Here is a 21218-nt window from a genome sequence, read left to right as displayed (position 1 = left end):
AGCCTATGTAATTATAATTGAAGCATTAATATTTTTATTTTAGGCAAATACTCAGAGCTCCTGGCCTGTAGGTGGTAATGACTGTAGCATGCATCAGCCTGTCACCTCATCACCAGCACATAACAAAAATCAGGCTTCTGTTAGAGCAGCTGTTGGAGAAATAGAAAAATGGCATGCAGAACTGGTTGGTATTAACTTTCTTTACAGAGTCTTACCTTTGCAAAACCTTTTGGTGCTTTGTTGTTGCTGCAGTTCTGATGATTAATTTTGTAACAGACATATGGGAGGAGTTTTGGTTGACTGAACCTTATTCTGAGGTCAAATTTTATTCTCTTAAACTTCATCTTCTCATTATACTGTAATTAATATTATTATCCAGTTAGACACGATGGCAGGCTGTATCTGCAGATGTTGACTTCCCAGAGGTAAGTCTTGGTTTAAGAACATCCTGTCAGTGATGGCTCCACGTGCTTTGGAGATTCTTAGCAGTAACACAACACACAAGCAGGTGGGAACTACCTGGTGTAATTTAGGGAGCCCTCCAGGGAAGCTCTTTTGCAGTGAGTCTTTCTGCTCCTGGAGCAGTGCAGGCTTAATAAGGTACAAAAGTCGCTTTGTGCAGTCTGTTTTCCCTGAGCTGAATTATACATTCTGTGCTTTTTAGAGATACAGAGGAGCCGTAGTGATTCAGAGATAATGCTGTCTCTGTCCTGTATTTTTAGTTTGGGAAGATATTCTTAATTTTTGGAAAAACATGATTAACTGAAAGTTTTTATGTTTTTTATCCATGTGCATATGTATGCTGTGGAATTTAAAGGGTACTTTAATTCTTTGAGATAATTACATATTAATTCATAATTATTTATTAATTAAATAATTATAATTCATTATAATTTATAATAACAAATTATAATTATTATTTATAATTAGAATTATTTATTAATTTTCCCAGTGAAGTATATTTTTTTTGTTTTGGTGCCTCCTCTAGAGCTGAAAACCTCTTCAGTGATTCCTAACGCCTGCAGTTGTTTGACAGCTAGTTTTTACAGTAATTGCACTTTTTCTTTATCTGCCATATTTAAAGCAAGAGAATCATATTGATTGTGACTTCTTTCTAAGCATCATAGTGAGCTAAATTGCTGGCGTTTTATCTAGTTTGTTATCACCATTGTATTTAACATTGGTATGGTTGTTTTATATACCTAGTTCTTCACCAGGTAATGAGTAACTCACTGTATTATAAATAAATAGCTTGTCTCCTTGAAGTTCTTCAGAATTCCTCTTTTATTTCAGCTGACTTGTCGGAGAGTAAGAGCAAACTTGAGACAAGTTCATCAATTTATGTAAATCATTGTAGAGGGCTGCAATTGGAGCTGAAGCAATTTACCATGTGAGGATCTGGCAAGATGTAGAGAAATAAGAAAGTGGAATGGTTGTTCATTTTGTATTCTTTCCTAAGTGTGAAATATTTAGAGTTCTCTGACACTAGTGTTTCAACAAGTTTATATCTTCAAGGGAAAAGAATGAATGTGACTATTGTCTAGATTGATTTGTAAAGACAATATTATGAAGAAAGCAAGAGACACTTATTTTCTCACATCTTTTCTAAAGGAGAAACTAAAACTTCTTTATCAAGAAAAAGTCAATATCCTTGATGCTGAAATACAGTCTCTAAGGTAAAGTGAAATGTTTATTTTTTTTCTTAAAATTATTGTTAAATTATCACTTCATAAGAACACGAGCCACTCTTAATTTGAATTTAACTAAGAGAATGTCTGAATGTTGTGTTTTCTGATAGTGTCCCTGAAAGCTAGTTTTACATGAAGTTTTCTCAAGTATAAATGTAGCAAAATTGAATGGACTGCTATTATATAGCAACATTAGCAATATATGGATTTTATAAATTCAATTGAATTATTGTATTTATAGAAATTACAACTTGATATAGAATGTCTTTATCCTTTTTACCCTTTTTCTTTATAGAAACATCATGTCTGTTAAGGTAGACCAATCAAAGAAAAAAAGAGAAGTTAAAATTTTACCTTGTGTGAGCTCTGCCATAATTAGTTTTCTTCTACTAATATTTTATATCACAAGTTTTAGAAATCTTAAGCATCGAACTAGTTTAGGCCACATAATGATTTTGGAGCAGGAAAACGTGGTTTTGAAGCATGCAGGCAGTGTTTCCAGTCATGTAACCTGCATATCTTTAAACACAAAAATATTTGAAAATGAGTCCTCATATACTCCTCAAAATATTAAAGGTTTGAATAGGTAGCAAACTATGGAAAAACAGAGGCAGAGGCAACTGCTTTACGGTTTAGTATTCTGGAGTAAACTTCCCCCTCTACACCTGCATTCATGATCCTCTTGCTGAATCTGTTTAATTATGTTTTTCCCTAAATAAACTGTGTTTTCATATATCTGAAAATTCTAGACTTTCGTGTGTGTGTAAAAAGAGTTACTGGTAGGGAGACAAGTTTAAATATCCCATCTGCAGTGGTAAAGTCTTAAACATGCAAAGCCAGTTGTGCTAGTGAAAGTAAAGGAGGATCTTGAATTTCAGCTACGTAATAAATTCCCCCCGCCCCCCCTTTGGCTTGAAGTGTTACATATACTCAGAAAAAAAATATTGGAGGCTAAAATAGTCTGAACATTTCCACAAGTACATTATTCAGCCTCTTGATTTCTCCTAAGGGACATGATCTTTCAAAATGTAAGCTCTGCAAAGCACTTGAGCATTTGCTAAATTTTAATTAAAGTGAGAAGTTATATAGCTTTTAGTGGGACTATCCTTGTTTTTAACTTCAAGCATGAATTTATGTAGGACTTGCTGATTTCAGTCCAAGATTTCCCAACAATAGGTCTGTTGTACCATGACTGTCTAAGGATATATGCAGAGCAAATTCTGTTCAGGTTATGGTGGATTATATTGAATAGACCAACTACTAAAATTGGAAAAAGTGCACAGAAGATTTCCCAGATGGAAATAAGCATGCATGCAGTGTATGTATCATGCGCACAGTAAATCCAATGCAACCAGAATGTGTCAGACTTACTATGTGTGTGCTGCCCAGATGGCCCGCATAACAAACCAAAAGCTTTGGATTCATTGCACAATTTGTCAAATTGATCTATATGTGCACAGTGTGCGTTTGTCTGGAACTTCCTGATGTCAGCATTCCTACTGCTTGCGCTCTCCCCGGCCTGACAGATGCTCGGAAATTCTGGAGAAAATTCTTCAGAGCACCTGGTAAAAATTTCGGAGACACGTAAAAAACTTACTCTGTTCTTCTGGAGATGTGGTTGACCTCAAGTTCGTGTGTATCGCTGGATCAGAGTGAATGGGCTGAATACATCTGGATTTTGTCTAGGGAGCATAGGGGACTTTTACTTTACGTTGTAACTTTATGGTTAATTTGAGAGTAGAGAAGAAATGTGAAGTTCATGATATTATTAGCAAGAACAACAGAAAAATGTTAGATAGGGTATTGAAATATTTATACAGCTGACAGTGTTTCTTGCTAATGAATCCTTTACTCTGTTCGGACACCATGTAAGCCTACATGCTTTATCTAATAATTTTCTGTGTAACTTCACTACTTTATTCCTTCCCTCTGTAGTATCAGAAATTAAAATAATTTTTTTTGTCTATTAATAATTTTGATTGGCAATTCAACTATTATTTCTCTGTTAAAGTCTTCCTTAGGCTGCTGAAATGTGTAAAATAATGTTCATTACAGGGATTCTTACGGTGCTTTTTAGATTGCATCTATAATAATGTATTGCATATAAATATAACTTGTAGAAATGTTTGATTGCTCAAATAATATTTTTAATTTTCTTCTTTCTAGAAAAGACCTTTCAGAATCTCAGAAGACATGCAAAGATTTGGAAGGAAGGCTAAAACACCAGAAGTCACTCGTTTCAGCCACAAATTCTAGTCGGGTTGGTGGTCTGTGTCTGAAATGTGCACAACACGAGGCAGTTCTTGCACAGACTCATTCGAATGTCCACATGCAGACCATCGAGAGGGTAACAAAGTAGGTTTGGGGGGTATTTACCTTCTCATTGAAAGTACAGTTGCTTACATTAAACCATAGAAGTCTCAATGTGTAGGGTTGCATTCATAGAGAGGTGTGCACTTACGGAAAAATGGAGTCCCAAGTTGAAGTTATAAGGCTAAAATCAATGACAGAATATGAGTGTAGGTCCCAGCCACTTTGAAATCCGTGGTAGTTTTGCTACTCATTTCAACTGGGAAAGAATGTTAGACATTATCTTGTAATTATGATAGTTTGGGCTGTCCAGATAATCACTGTTGATAGTCTGTTTCCCACACTTTCTGTACAAACAAACCCTTCACTTTGTCAGAACAAGTATTATGGAAGTCCATATATTTTGATTGATTATTTCCTGCAAAAGTTCCTTTTCTTTCTGTAGTTGGAAGTTTTTCTGGGTCCACTTTATTCTCCTTACATTTGGGGAACTTTTAGGATACATCAGCAGTGTAATCCTCCTCCCCGCCCCCCCCTTGAATTTGCTTAGTAGGTCAGGTGTTTGGGATAGGATGCAATGGTCCTCCCTAACTACAATAAGTCAGTGAAAAAAGTTCCTTTGGATAAATATAAATGAAATTATTTGCTGCAGCCCTTTTTAAATTGTAGCTTTTATTTAAATGATTTTAAAAAACAGCTATACAGGCATAATATATATAATTCAGAAATCCTAACGTCATTAGGATGTGTTTTTCTTGAGAAGTTCTGCTAGTCAACCATCTTCAAAAATCTCTCCCTTTCTACTTGCTAGTAATAATGATAGGATACTGCAGCATTCTCAAAGTTTGTTAAACAGACATCTGTTTATTGTCAGATATCTGAAGCTTCTCTGGATTTCTGAAGTTTTAGAATGAGCCTGCCAGATGTGAGGTAGTGGGTCAATTAGAAGGAAGAAGACTGAAGGGACATAGTTCATATAGTCTGTCAGATGGATATTATCTCTGCTCACTAGATGGCTGTTGCCAGAATTTATGTATTTTTCTATTGCCAAGTCCAAGAATTTTCTGGGAAAGCTCTCTGTTGCTGAAAAGTCATGTTTCAAAATCTACTTTCATAAGAAAAGTAATTGTCACAGACACTGGAAAACATGAACAAACTATAAGTCAGTACATTCTTGTCATCTTGTATTATAGTGCAGTTTGAAATAAAAGATTTGAGCTGACCTATTTATCTTTCTTAAACCATTATTTCGGTTTGAGATTTAACAAAATCTGAAAGCTACATCTTCCTGTGATGCAACTTACTAAAACAAAATAGATTTCAGTAAGGATTTTTAAAGCAACTTTGTCCAAATCTTGTTGAAATTAAATTTCAAAATATGACTGTTAGTTCTCTGGCAAATACAAGTGTATTACCATTCCACACAACATGAAGAAAAAAAAGAAAAAAAACAAACCCAAACACAACAGTTTTCAACCAGAATCTCTAGTTGTACCTGAAACACAGACAGTTAGACTCTTAATTTAAAAGCTTTCAACATATCAAAATAACGAAAAGGTGAATTTAAGTATTACAGTTTTACTGACTGTGCTTCACCATTTGGTATAGATCTCAGTTTCTTAGTTAACAAAAGTTCAGAGGGGATGCAGAATCCAGAAGTCTTGTTGTTTAGTTTAGTTCCAGTTTGCTGCAAAGGGCTGTTGATTTTCGTTTGATATACTTAATGATATGAATTACTTGTTGAACCTAATGACTTGAGCTCTGCTGTCATTACTGGCAGTTTCACTAATGGTCCATCCTTCTGAAGTGAAGGACTGGTCAGCAAGCAAATGATATTTTTAATATTTGCCAAGCTAGCAGGATGCTGTCTTTCACTCTTAGCATATGCTGGTTTTAGTCTTGCTTCACTTACCATCCTTACGTCTTTTTTCTGTTAACATTTTATATTTTATATACCTTTTGTTTTTTTTCTCTTGAGAAAAGATAATAGAAGAAATATCTGAGGTTTTCTTTATATGCAGAGAAAGAGATGACTTGATGGATGCACTTGTTTCACTGAGACGAAACATGAAAGAGATGCAACAAAGAGAATCTAATGCTTGTGAGCAAGTTAAACAAGCTGTGCAAATGGCAGAAGAGGCCAATTTAGAAAAAACAAAGGTAAATTCATAAGTGACAGCTTTTCAGTATTCAGATCTACTGCAAATGTTAATTAGTTTTCATGCTAATGAGAGAATACACGTGTAAGACCTTTATCACATGTTAATACGATGTAGTAGGTTTAAAAGGATTGTACTGTGTGACTGTTTCTTAGCAGTAACATGAACTCAATATTTGAGTCCTTAAATTCTCATCAAGGCTGTAGGGTGTGTTGCATTCTTAGGCCGTCATTTAAACTCTGATGTAGTTTCACAGCTAGGTGATAGAAATTGAATGGTAGAATTTCCAAGGCATTCCAGACATGTAGGAGGATAATCTTCATGTCACATTTCTGAGCTACTCTGGAGAGAATAGTTAAAATGCTTACAAACAACTCTTTTGCCTCAGATGAGTGCAGTGCGAGAACTGATAAGCTAACAGAACTCTTTGAAGATGAGAAGTCCTGTCTCATGCTACCTACAGGAAGCTTTTGGTGCTATGTACATAATAATGATAAAAGCAGTTTTGATCTAATGCTTGTGTTAGCCCTAGTTACTGTATCCAATCAACCGTTATTGACCTAAATTATTTCCTTGATATTTAGTGACATCTACTGTATTATTAGTGAACTACTATGGAATTGAGAGAAGGGTGGTTTGGTTTTTTTTCTAAATGAAATGCTGTTGATTTTAGTAATGGACAAGATTGATGTAATTGTTCTATCAATTAAATTGGTATTATTCATCCAATGCTGCAAGAAGAGAGTGTGTGTGTGTGTGTGTGTGTGTGTGTGTGTGTGTGTGCAGGGTCTTTAACTATGAACAGTGGGGAAGAAAATAACGAGTTGGAAATCCTATGTACTTGTTAAATTTAACTTCAGATTATCAGAGCTCCTTGTTTTTTACTGAACAAAGAGAGGAAGAATCCTGCTGAGCCCGCTGTTTGCCTGTCACATCCTGTCCCTGAGGGATTCAATTTTTAAATTGCTTACTTGTTTACTTTTTTTGGGGTGGGTTCTACAGTTGTCTGATGGAAATGTTATTCACTTACTGCTATTTAAAACTGCACAAAATACTTTTCCTTCTCTATGCAATAAAGTGATCTGATCTTTTTTCATTTGATGTTGGAAATCTTTATTTTAGTATTTAAAAAGAAAATCCCTATAAAGTCTTATTCAGTGTAGCTCATATTAGAAATGTGGCCTAAAAATAAAACTTAGTAAGATGACTTAGTAGAACCTTTAATAAAATGGTTCTTTGTAACTATACTATTGCCACATAAAGAAAGCAGCTCCGTAGGGTCTCTCCTGGCCACTCTCTTCACTGCAGCAAGGAAATGTGAAGTGCTATCCGTTTGCATACAAGACTGAATAGTAGTCTGTTTTAATATGCTCAAAAACTGTTGTCATATGAAGGAACAGGAAGAAGTCTTTTACTTATGCTGCATTCATTTAGCATTTTTACATGTACTGGTATTTCTCTTGGTAAGTAGAAACCATCTTTTATTTTCCCAGTCCTACAGTACTCTTAAGGTGAAGTGCTGTTCTTCTTTGCAATTATCATGGAATCCAATAGAACAGTCCACGTAAGAAAAGTGAGGAGTTGGCATTTGCAAGCCCAATGTGTTAATAATTGCAACTTCATCACCCTGTTGACAGAAAGTCTAAACTCAGGTGCTTATCATTTAAAACCACCTTCTTTCTTGTCTTTCAGTTGTCTCTGTAGTTTGTGTCCTCTTGCCTATTACATAGAGCAAGGAGGAGATCTGGTAAGGTTAAACTTCCATAGTAGAAGCAAATCCAGGAATTTCAACATGAATTTCATAGAAGTATAATTGTTTGAAGTGCTTGTTATGTAGTCAAAACAGTGGAGCTAACAAAATACACGTTTCTTCTTGCAACTTATTTCTTACAGAGTGGCATTGCTTTACATGTCTACCAAACTACACCAGTCTGATGCAGACAATTGTTTGCTGATGCTGATGATAAAACCCTGCAGAAAAGGATTCAAGGCAACAACAGAGGAATTCCCTCACCAAGATAGACTTGTGATAGGAAGAGACCCTGAGGAGGGTCCTGCCGAATTGACATAAACTAATGGGGACTATTAGAGCATTCTCTAAAAATTATGATTTAATCTGCTTCTCTCATGAACAGCCCAACACCAAGGAAATTACATATATGAGATTGGCTTTGAGTAAAAGAAAAATCAGCACTTTACCCTTTGTTTTCAAATTAGTTTTTTTAATGAGGTAGCATTCCTAAAAGGAGGTTAGTTTAGCTTCCTTGAAATAGGATATGCTGAATATCAGTGAAATGATGAAATGAAATCTTGTGTACCCATGGGCGAGCAACCTGCCTTTAGGGTGCTTTGAATACTTTGATTTGCTTTTAATGGAGTAGTGTATTTCTGGTTTAAACTGACATAACACTCAACTCCTATCCCTTTGGCAGGGGTACATCAGCATAAATTGATAGATTCCGCCCCCCCCCCCCCCCCCCCCCCCGGTTTTTTAGAAGAGAATGTCTACTGTGCTTTTTGCATATGAACTTATGTTTCTTCTCTTTTGATAGAAAACACATCTATAACGTGTGTTTTAGCAGTTCAAATTAAGCAGGATATTTATGAGTTTTCAGTAGAATTAATCTTTATTTAACAAATCTGAAACTGAAAAAAAAAAAGATACAAAGAAACAGTTTTAGTTGGTTTTTTTGTTGTTTTTTTTTTTTTTTACTTCTTCCAGGTTTTTTTCTTAGCCTTCTGCACTCAGTTATTCACTTCAGGGGAAGAACAAGTGGAAGTGCATACATTACTTGTTTGTTTATTTTTCCTTCAGCTATGCAGTTAGGCAGTAACCACAGTGTTTGCAAGGAGTCAAATATTGGAGGCTGATTCCAGTGATGTACATTCAGGAATTTTAAATGCAAGGCAAATAATCATCTTAGTTTTAGAAGAACAGCTACTTATTTGGAAAATATACTATGAAAAATGCTTCCATCTTTGCCATGACTTCTAAAAGCAATTAGATGTATAAATTACAGTAGGGCGTGCATATACATACAAACATATACATCTGTTTTCAATCTGTTAGTCCTATTCTAGATGTTAACACAGTAAGGTATGTATGAACTTCACAATAACTATATTAAAAAAAAAAAAGACATCCTTTCTAATAGCAAATTGGTTTCTCTGAAGGCATTAGATAAATACCATGTTTGTTTAAAATTTTAGGTTTCTTCCACTTAAAAAAATATTTTTTTCTAGGCTCTAGTCCAGTGTGAGCAGCTGAAAAGTGAGATGGAACGGCAGAAGAATCGTCTTGAAAGGGAGTTTGCTGCCCAGCTAAATAAAAGGACTGATGAAAAAGAAGCACTGCGGGAGGAAATGAAGAAGGAGAGAGAGGACTTGGCAGCAATGGTATGAGTTGGGTTTTTTCTATTTGTGTATTGCAATAAGCGTATAGTCCTCTTTAAACTTTCTGTTTGCTTGTCTTTTGTTTTGTTTCGGTTTTGGATTTGAGAGCTCAGTAAATCACTTCCACCGTTGCTTTAAAGCAGTGGTAGGTGACTTGAAGTGATCCTTTGAGTCTGAATAACTGAGTTTTATGCTATGTTACTAAATAGGTACTAAGTTGTTGATGTTAGGCACTTTATTTTTGTTTGCATAATATTTTCTAATGTGCTTTCTCAAAGTAGGAAAGGGTTAAGCAATATGTGATGCAAGGTTTGTACCTAACTTCTTATAAAGATTATTATTTAGGTTGCCAAGTCAAGCATTTGGAAGTTAGCACATGTCAAAATTAAGATTCTTTGCTACTTTGAGCTTACATATATATATATATATATAAATAATGTTACAGTGTCACATATATATTAACATTACAGTATCGTAATTGCACTCTAATATGGTATTTTTCAGAGTGGTCTTATCATATGCTTAATGTGCCCACCTGCAGGAATGTGTTGGAATCTCTTTTCCGCTTTTGCTGATGTTTATAAACTCTTTGAGACATAATGTGTCTCATCATTTATCCTGTGACCATTACAACAGAGCCCTGATAACCTTGTTTTACACTTCTAGATGCTAGTGTAATTTGAGTATAAAACACAAGGGTTTTCTGCCCAATGGAATCTACAGAGGAAACCTCATGCTAACAGCAATAAACCTGTGAGACATGACAGAGGAGGCACTTCTAGGGTGATCGGAGAAAGAAATGGGAAGAAGAGTAGAGAGAGAAATGCTCCATGAATTAGTGATTTTCATGGTTGTTTGATTTGCAGCCTCTTCAGCTATTTTCTGGTGGAGGTTTGGCAACAACACAGTGAATTTCTTTTCTGATTGTAGGCTTTTTCCATGTTTTTGGGCTTCTTTTAGAAATAAGCCATATAGTTTATAAAATCTGGAGGGCACTGACTGAACAGGATAAGCTATTTCAGTGTTTAAAAAAGAGGAGGTTCTCTAGTAGCGTGGTTGCTTGTGAAGTGACTTCAAAGCTACTAGCATAGACAGGGAACCACAGCGGTATGGTATTTCTGGTAGTATGAGATGATAGAATAATGTTCTGAAGCTGCTACAGGACATCAAAGCTTTTGACTCCAGTTCCAGATATTAAAACAGGAATTAAGTACAGCGATACGGATTAAGTGATATTTAAGACAAGTGAACTGTTGTAAGTAATCATCACAAATCTGTTGCCAGGGCAAACTGAAATAAAAACAATTAACCTTGCACTGGAGACAATGAAACATTATCAAGCAACTCCTAGTTCGAGTCTTGGCTATCTATTGGAAGTTATCCTTGTTATGCATTTAGTTATTTGGTTACAGATTTGCTTTAGAGCAGAGTCTGCACTCCAAAGTGCAGCCTATTAGACAAGCATTTCATACCTTTTGTTAATAGATTAATGCACTCCTTAGTGTCATGACATCACTTAGTATTTCATCACCCACTGAGATGTGTTTTAGTGGAACTGATTCCCACTTTGAGCAGTTGTAGTCCTTTTTTTAAATCCTACATACACATTAAACAACATATAGTGACAGTATGATGATGTAATGTTTGGTAATTAAAGATGTGGGATGACTTTGTAGAAAACTATGATCTATACGCATAATTTACATCTACATATGATTAACTACTTTTATGTTTCAGGAAAATGAAATGGTAGAAATGGTATACTGTGCATCAAGTCAACCTGCATATGAATATTTTATCGCTTACTTTATGAAGTGATTTGTTTGAAGGGGAGAATTGGCATGATGCATAAATCAGGTGGATGTATAATCAGTGAAAAATAGTTATGAATATATAATCCTCTAGGTTTGGCTTTGGATTCCTGTAAGTTAACCTAGAACTGTCAGACACCATTATTTCCACTTATATTAGTAAGCTTCAGGGCTAAATAGCTGAAGGGTCACTGTCTCTGCTTTATTGTTACATTTTTTTACCATTCAGCAAAATTTGATCTGAATTACATTAGCATTTTTAACATACTATTCCAATATGTGTTTTGTACAACATCATGCTTTGATCTATAGCGCTGAAATGTTTTCTGAACTTGAAAATTAATTTAAGATCTGTGGTTGCAATAGCAGTTTTCTTTACCTGGGGGAACATGATTTGGTTTAAATCAATCTACATAAGGATGGATAAGAAAGTGTTAAATAGTGGTCTTAGAGCTGCAAGAATAATGCAACCGCAGCTTCTGACATTTTGTCCATACTAACAAGTCCTGGAGACTAGTCCGGTTGATGAAAAGCTTCAAATAAACTCCTGTATGATAAATTAATTCAAAATAGTGAACCTGTTGTTAAAATCATTTAGCCATATTCTGCTGCATTTTGAATTTATATTTTTATTATGTATTTTTATTGTATAAATTTAATTTTTTTATTATATTTTTAATGCTACGTATTTTGGCTACATAACTACAGTTGCTTTCAAGGAGAAAGTCCCACAAGATTTAGATCTGTGGTTGGTCAAATTGCATCATTACAGTGTTCTTGGGCTTTTTGCAGGTGACAGCCATGTCTGAGAATGTGGCCATGTTGGAGGCTCAGGTAGAGAGAATTACAAGGGAAAAGAACTCTCTAGTTAACCAGTTAGAAGAATCACAACATCAGCTTGCATCTCATGAAATGGACATGAATAAGGTAGGCACATTTATAAATGAGTATTGAGCTTGGTTTTCCTTATCATTGTGATGAAAAACGAGAAATTTTTTATTTCTGCATTTTCCTCTCGATTGGTAAAGAACATGTGATAAATGTAAACTTCATCTGAAAATCCCAGAGACACAGTATTATGAATAAAAACATAACTTTTTCAGTCTGCCGAGTCACCTTGAGAGGCAAAAGCTAAGCTTTCTACCTTGCGGACTATGCAAATCACTAAAACTGCAATTCAGTGTTTCATTTAAAGTTGCATTTGGTGTGCATGAGACACCACAGTATTCAACCCCGTCCTGTAATTGCTACCTCTGGGATATGCAGTGCTAAAATAAAGGGAGCTGTATTAAATCACTGTTTTTCTAGTACTTTCCTGTAGAATTGGTATGCAGTGTACTGCTTTACTCATTACTGTTGACGGTATGCCTTTTACAAAGATATCTTCCAGTTAAGAATTGTAGCTTAACATCTATCTATTTATTTATGTGTATCACTTCTGGGTGCTTTATTTTGCATGTTTCTCAACCTATTAGAGCCTTAATGCGCGTCATAACATGAGAAAGAAAAAACAATTGTCATCCAAAATTTATGCTGGGGGATAACACACTATTAAAGTGATTATTTTTATTAGCTTAGTTTTATAGAATCATAGAATTCTTTGGGATGGAAGGGACCTTTAAAAGTCATCTAGTCCTGCAATTGGCAGGGACATCTTCAACTAGACGAGGTTGCTTAGAGCCCCATCCAGCCTGCGCTTGAATGTTTCCAAGGATGGGGCATCTACCACCTCTCTGGGCAACCCGTTCCAGTGTTTCACCACCCTCATTGTGAAAAATTTTTTCCTTGATTTTTTCATTATTCACTTGTTACAGAAAGAACTTGAACTTCATGAAGATGAGGGGATGCTAAATTTCTATAGAACAGACAATGTGAGAACTCGAATTTGTTACAGCCTCTTGAAATGTCTGTATACCTTACCAATAATCCTAGGGCCAGTCCTACCTCCCCAGTTGTTACCTGCAAGGTTTTGGCAAGCAATTCATTCTTTAGGCCTCTAGAGACTTCTGGAGAGGTTTTCATCAGTTCCTGTCTTCCTCTGCTGCCCCTGCTGGTAGAAATAGGTGAAAGTATTGCAGAAAATTTACAGCAAAAAGTCATCCAAACTTATTAGAAAATTTAATCCAATTTCAGCTGAAAGACAAATGAGGGATCAATTCAATAATGTCAAAATGGTTTAATTCACCATTTCTGAAACACACTTTTGTTTTTTCAGACTGAGTTCACAGATGACTAGCACCACTTACAGGGCGAGGGTGGAGTTAGAAAGGTAGTAGGTATAAATATCCATTGGTCTTGGAAAGAACAATTTTATAGCCTACCGATTTGAAGCAATCTCCCAGGAGAGGTGACGCTGTGGTTCCAGTCCCTGCTTCAGTTAACATTAATCAATACGAAGTTGGATAGGTGGTCACATTGCAGTAGTCTATGCTGTGTTTTTATTGCACTGTCCTGAGAGACTGGAAAACTGCATTTGTGTCCCTGTTCTGAATTGAGAAGTCTCAAACATCCTGGAGGAAAGTCCTGACCATTGAGCTGTTGGGACTGTGTGCATCACCCCGACCTTTTTCATTGCCTATGTAAGTGACATCTCTCTCTGCTTGTGAATCTGGCTCCTTGTTTCCAAACTCGGTTTGCCATTATTAAAAACAGCAAATAGCATCATTTTTCCTTTGAGTTTTATCTGAAATATTTTTTCTGCATGCACCAGAAGTCAGGGAGAAAAGTTTGGAGTGAGAATCTTTTTCCTTCATTCCGAACTATGAGGAGACTGAAAAATCCATTATTAGGACAGCACCATCTGCCGATTCTTCTGCGTTATTCGCTTTGTACGATGTATGGGGGAGCTGAAGGCGAAGATGACTTTTTTTTTTTTTTTTTATTTTGCTCGGAGGAAGTGACATATCACACTTTGTTACATCCTTCATATAAAGAAAGGAGGAGGTAGAAAGACAGGGTTGGCAATCCATGCAGTTGCATCTTAGGATTTTTTAGTTGCATATGATATTTCAGTATCAATAAAAGATAATGCTTTAGAACTCTGCCATTCTTCAGAGCATTTGCTACTTTGAGTTATTTGCAACACGGCTAAAGTCACAAGCTGTCCTTTGAATTTATAAGTGATGCTGCTTCTTAAAGTTATGACAGTTGGTTTTGTTTTTTCCTAAGGTGATTTGATTGCAGTATGCGTATTTACTTTTACCCTACCTTTTTTTAAGAAGAAGGAAAAAAAAAAAAAAAGTAGTGAAAATGAGAAGAGGTATGAGACTGAAAAATAGAAATTAATTTGGGTTGTAGGATGTGTGTGAGGAGATTATTGAGAAGCACAGAGGACTGTAGCAGCACATTAAAAGTGTGCACATCTAGGAAGCAAGTCTGGTGAAAGAATATGACTGGGGCAGGGAAGCAGAGTGAGTTGGAAAGAAAGTTCTCTTAAGAGTAGCTGTGAGTAAACGCATTTGCGTTCTCATTAGGGAATGTGCATGTATTTATGTTTGGTTAATTAAGGTGGAATGAATAGGCACAAATTGGAGGTGATTCCACAGGGTAAGGACAAAACGGGGACAGCTTGTCCACCATCCTTCTCCATTCTGGACAGATAAGATCAAATAGAATCCTTTAAAAGTCTTAGACTGGGAAATGGGAGACTAACATCTCCGCGAAGCAGTAGTGGAAGTTGTGTGGGAGGGATTGGTGTGGGGTTTTCTTCTTTCTCTTTCTTTCCCCTCACCCCTCCCCAGACCTTCTGAAGTTGAGTTGCCTTCAGGTGGAAAGGAATGAGGAGATAACATAATGAACATCCCAGCAGCAGAGAATAATTGTTGCCTTTGTGGAAGTGATACTACATTTCTTTAAATGTTGCTTTGATCCCTTTCTTCTGGCCCATGCGTATATTTGAATTAGGCATTGCTTCTAAACAATTTATCTTCAGTTTGTAGTAAGTCTGTAATGCTCTGATGTAACTTTGAAAATTACCGTATTGACATCTAAACATTTTCTTTCTTAACAGTGGAAAATTGGCAAGATAAGAAACTATGCCCTTATATAGGAGTATGATAGATCCTTTACTTCTAGGTTTTGAAAGTGTTGACATAGACTTTCTTGGGATTTTAGAGAGAATGGGAGAAGAATATAAAACCAGCAACTGTAGTTTAACTGTATTTAGTAGCACATATATTTACAACATAAATATTTATACGTAGCAAAATCTTGATCCAAATATAATCGAATCTAGAAGGCACTGCATATTTCAAAGTTAATGACTATATAGAGAATTCAGATCCACCTTTTTATATAAAAACATTTACCATATGTAGTCTTAAAATATCTGTAAATTAAAATCTGTTGCATTTAAATGACCTCTAGAGGGCACCAAAAGATCTAATTGCAGACCCTGGGCTATGGATTCTTCAAGCTACAGATCGTGTTGTCTGTATAATCTAACAGGTGTGTGGAGAAATGCGCTATCAGTTGAATCAAACCAAAATGAAGAAGGATGAGGCAGAAAAGGAGCTCAGAGAGTACAGAACAAAAACTATAAGGGAGCTTGAAATTAAGGACCAGGTAAGAGATAATACTGCTATAACTTTGCAGTTATTAGAAGCCTAAGTAGAGTTATTTCGGAAGATGGAATGATTCGTTTTTCTAATAGTGGTCATTTATTACTGTTAAATCGTTTCTAAATTAATGGCAACAAGCCAGCTATTGCTGTTAAATAAATACCTCTTGGTTATCTTATTCTTGTTTTCAGCCCTGGTATGTTCAGTTTTACATAATACTCATCCCATGCTTTCATATAGAATTACTCTATCATATGTATTCATACAACGTACTTAAATTGTATGTACTGTATACATATGTTTATACACTTTTTCTCACAAATAAATCCACACATAATTACATATACATGCAGTCTGACAAAACGTTAAAGACTCTAAGTATAACCTAACTATACCAAAAATGAAAATCATTTATCTTCCAGTTTCTTTAAAGATTCAAGGTTAATGAATGCTGGGATTCATAGAAAAGTTTAAAAAAAAAAACAAACAAACAACAACCAACCAAACAAAAAACCACAAAAAAAACAAACAACAAAAAAACCCAGAAAAACAACAACAACAAAAAACTTCTAGAAAAAATAACTTTATAAAAATTCCATTAGGCATGAATTGTTGATTATCTAAAACTGTGTTTTATAATAATACAAAAAACAGTATATGCCTTACAGGTAGTCTGTGAGAAAACATGCCATGCAGTAAGAAAGATTATTAGAGTAACCTGCGACATACTTGGCAAACAGCTTGAAGAGGTGTAATCTGCATCTTTTGAAGTGCCCCTTTTGTTGAGGTTCTATCCGTTTTTCTCTAGGTATTCAAACTTCCAGTTATTCCTTGATAAGTTGTGATTTGCACATGAGAGTGGATGTCTTCTGTATACATAGATGTATAAGATGCACACGAGGATAATTTTTTTATATGCATTTTGTTATTAGAGCAGCCTATCCAACAGGTTTTAAATAATTTTTTTTTCTTGTAAATAACTGAAAAAAAACAGTCCCTGTGTGAGAATATCTGTAAGGAAAAATGCAGTATTTCTAAAATTATATTTTTATTTACCAGTTCCCCAAAATCTTCATGTAGGACAGTAAGTTTATTAACCTAATAGAGTACGAGCTTATGCTGGAAGCAATCTTAATTCAAATTATAATAAAAAGATATGTAAAATCCAAAAGAGAAGTTTATTAGATAAAATAACTCTTCAATATGTATAGAAGATCATACAGCGCAGAAAAACAGGGGCCTTAAAGTATTTTGTTTTCAGGGTTGGCTTTTTTTTTTTTAACTCCTGCATCCTTTAGGCCTAAGGACACTTTAAAAAACAAAAGCCAGGCTTGTCGTCTGTGTCTTGACAGATATCACAGATAAGAGAGTTGGCATAATCTTGGCATACAAATAAAACAGGATGTGTTTAATAAGATATTTGAAGAAGTATCTTGGATTTTAAATCCTGTTCTCCAACTTGCTTCAGGATTGCCTTTTGAACAAATTGCAAAATTTAACAAAATATTTTAACCTCGTGTATCGACATACTGGTATTTTATTCAGTGTGGGAATGAATACACCAAAATGTGGTGATTTATAATTTGATATAATTAAAGTGAAGTGATGGGAGGGGGAGTTCCTATCAGCAAAGGTTATTAGAATAATTCAGTAATTACGTAAAGTAATTATATTGTTCAAATATGATTGTTGGTTCTTTAAAAAAAGGAAGACGAACTATTTTGAAATTCTCAGGAACAGCATCTAGCAGCTGTTTTATAGCTGTGATTCTAGTAACCAAGAAAGTTCTGTATCGGTCCTAATATTATTTAATATGTTAAAAGGCAACCAAAAACGTTGTGTGTATGTTTTGGGGCTTTGCTTTTTTTGCCTTTTTTTTTTTTTTAAACCAAATTTTAACAAATGTTAGTAAGTCATTACAAATTATTTCATTTAAATGAAATGAAAACAGCTCAATCACGTCTAGCTTTGTATTTAAAGAAAAACCTAAAATGTTTCATCTTATGTGGCACTGAATAGCAAACACTAATTGTTCTTTGGTCTCTCAGCCATGACCTGACCTTCTGGCTAAGGGAGAGAGAGTTGATACCTTCCTTGGCCACCATCTGTTCATAATAAATACATATTTATTTTTTAAAAGTAGAGAGACAATAATATACGAAAATTTTCATGCTATTCTATATTAAATGGCGCGTTTTTCTGTTTTAAAAGAAAAGAATTGTGTTTCAGACTGTCTTTTGATATATTGAAAGTGAGTCTACTGTTTCTTGAGGTATGATTGTATTTGTAATTGTGCTGTGGAAAAATTTTAGTTTTGAAGATGTATTTTAGTTTATATGTAGTGACTTTTAAAAAGGGATTGAAGTTATTCAGCTGTGCCAGAATAGGCAGAAATCCCCATATGTAAAATTTAGGATCATCAGATACGTACATGTCAGTAAATACAGATATGTATTGATCATACACTGATATTTATAAAGTTCTTCAAAGCTGAATTGTATCATTTAGGAAAATTAAAGGGAGTATATATGTTTGGTCTTATTCTCTTTTATTCTAATATCTCTTTTCCTATCTTTATTACTCAGTTAAGACTAATAACAAATATTGGTTCCTTGGTGTGACTACCTGTTATTAATATTTGACATGAGTATTTCTTAGAATAAAAATGAAGAAGCACTGAGCAATGTTACCATTTAAATTGAATAAGTGTTTTGTAACATCATCCATCGTGAGCCTGATTAACATTAGGATTATGGAGGGAATGGGGGGAAAAGACATATACCACACGGTTTCTCTACACAAAAACTGCATCTGTTCATCTGGCCCAGTATGTTGTAAAGTAGCATAACCTAGTGCCCTCTCTTTTTCTCGCTCAGCTTTCCCGTTGTGGATGTAGCTGTGCTGAAATAACAGTGCCTTACTTAATACTTTTCCTTCTTAGGAACAAGCTTTATAAGTTATACTGGTTTAATGCCTTCATGGCAGTAAACTCTGTCCACACTAGGGGTTGTACTAGCACAGCTATATCAGAGAAAAGTCACGCCCTAACCTAAATAGCTGTTATCAGAACAAAAATTGTGTGGCATATTTGACACAGCAGGACTTCACTTTTATAATACTTTTTCTGTGAATTTGGAAGCACTGCATGGCATAATTTGTGCATTTCTAATAGAAATCATACTTCTGACACACTATGAAATCCTTTCCTCAGGTTAGCATCACTTGCTCTTTTCTGCTCTGCATTATAAAAATAAAAATGAAGTACACTGTTAATCATTTGCTTTCTATTTGTCTGTAAGTCATTTTTATTTGGTTTATAAACTCTTGCAAGCTTCAGCATGTAGAAGTGAAAACAGTTTTGTAGTATTGGTTTATGCAGTCCCAGCCAATTTGGGCGTCATCCTTATTAGATAGCTCTTACCAGTAGCATTGCAGCACTGGGAGTTGTGGTCTCCTTGTAATAAAGCAATAGGACATGTTAAATCCAACTTCAGAAACTAACAGAAGCTTTTAAATTTTATTTTACCATGTTTTGAAGAATTGGATAAATACTTTGGTGTAGAAATAAATCCAAGCCGGTAATCTTAACCTGTAAAAAGCCATTCTTTTAATACTGTCGTTAAAATTGGGCAAACGTAGTTTGAAGCAAAGGACTACAGAATTCTGTTACCTACCTTGTAGGTGACAGAACGAAAAGCTCCAGAAATATTATACCAAAACCCACAGATTTTTACGAGTTGCCTGTATGGAAGTTCATAAGCCCAAATAAGAAGAAGTTGGAGAGTCACTGATATGCACAAGCTATGCAAGTGGAAAGAGCGACACAGGAAAGCATTTTTGTGTAGTATGACAGAACCTAAATGATGTCTCTGTACACTATAGACTGACAATTTTGCAGACAAATAAAAATCTGGCAAAATTGCAGTCCAAAAGCATTTTGCCAAAAGGTATTTTGGGAATGTTCATCTCGTCTGTGATAAATCCGTGATTTATAGTAATCTAATTTAAACATTTTAAGTGGAGAGGTTACTGACTGTGTCTTCATCAGAAATAATGCAGGACAAGAATTTGCATGTATATCCTGGCAATGCTGCAGAGTGTCCGATGCAAGACCAATACAGCCTTCTGAAGACACTGATTCACTGAAATGTCTTTTTATGAATAGGTATCAGACTTCCATGTGATACAAGATTTTTCACAAGCTGGGACATTCAGGATATCACCAGATGTTTTGAAACTTAGAAAAATTGCAAGTTTCAATAACGCTGGTGAAGATGGGTTAGGATTATGTGTTATGGGTATTCTTGTAACAGTCCTATACCTAAGATTTTGTGACCTCGTTAGTTAAAAAGATGCTCTGGAAGTTCTATTTTGAAAAGAAATTCTGTTATATCAGTAAACATACTTGAATACTATTTGGCAGGGAGGAAAAACCCCAAACCTAGCAGACAGCTTGAAACTCTTAGCATCAAATTTTCTTACCTGGTCTGATCTTGAGTATAATGGCCTTAAAAGTAGCAAAACCAAATTGCTTTTGGACAAGAAAGCACTAAGAAAATGTGATAAACTTTTCTGTAACTGAACTCTTTTTAATGTATCATTTTCAGTTTTGGGCATTCAAGGCACTAATTTGAAAATGGGTAAGTAAGGATGGAGTAAAATGATAGTACTTTGTCTTGCTTTGATATGAATTTTCTGACCCATTCAGGAGGAACATAATTCTTTTTTTATAACTGAACTTACTAGCTCATTTCAAGATTTTTGAGGAAAAACATTGATCTACAACCCTGCAATATATAACAAAAGAAATGTTTAATTACAATTATGGTATGGCTGCTGCTGCTCTGCTATGGCTTTCCTCTGTCAACCATCGATTCCTCAAGGATCAGTGGTATGAGCAGCCTTCATTAAATTCTTTGTCATGTTTCCATAAGAAAAACCCCTCGGACTGGGATTCCCAGGCGCAGAATTTTCTGTACTGACTGGTCTGCATTTTCTGTACTGGTCTGCTTCCCCTAAGCAGCTGGCCTGCTAAGAGGAATGACCCAGTTGGTAATCAGGATTTTGTTGTTCATAGGTGTAGTTGGCCCAGGTAACATTGCTCCATGTTCTGTCATCTGGTGTGGTGCCACCCCGTTAGTGCATGGAAAGAGAAAATCATTTATGTGCACTAAACATTATTCAAAGTAGGAAAAGAATTGCATAGCTCTTGGTATAGTGCGTACATGCATTATATTTAAAGAAATCCTTATTTTCTGTAGTTTTTTTTTTTTCTTAGACTAGAAAAGTGGTTGCTGT

The 21218-nt window shown here is 35.2% G+C and overlaps 1 protein-coding gene across 2 annotated transcripts in view; it reads left to right on the top strand.

The window, feature by feature from the left end:
- Nucleotides 1-21218, top strand: part of SDCCAG8 (SHH signaling and ciliogenesis regulator SDCCAG8) — a 75719-nt gene that overhangs the window by 17237 nt on the left and 37264 nt on the right. For both annotated transcript variants that reach the window (XM_082306332.1, XM_082306331.1), the window contains 7 exons: nt 44-184; nt 1612-1676; nt 3855-4043; nt 6020-6158; nt 9401-9553; nt 12154-12288; nt 15808-15924. In XM_082306332.1, the coding sequence (XP_082162458.1) occupies nt 44-184; nt 1612-1676; nt 3855-4043; nt 6020-6158; nt 9401-9553; nt 12154-12288; nt 15808-15924 (939 nt within the window). The remainder of the gene's footprint in view (nt 1-43; nt 185-1611; nt 1677-3854; nt 4044-6019; nt 6159-9400; nt 9554-12153; nt 12289-15807; nt 15925-21218) is intronic.

Source organism: Platalea leucorodia (assembly GCF_965183815.1).
Source record: "Platalea leucorodia genome assembly, chromosome: 3".
NCBI classification, from domain to species: Eukaryota; Metazoa; Chordata; class Aves; order Pelecaniformes; family Threskiornithidae; genus Platalea; species Platalea leucorodia.
This window is presented reverse-complemented; position numbering and strand designations above follow the sequence as displayed.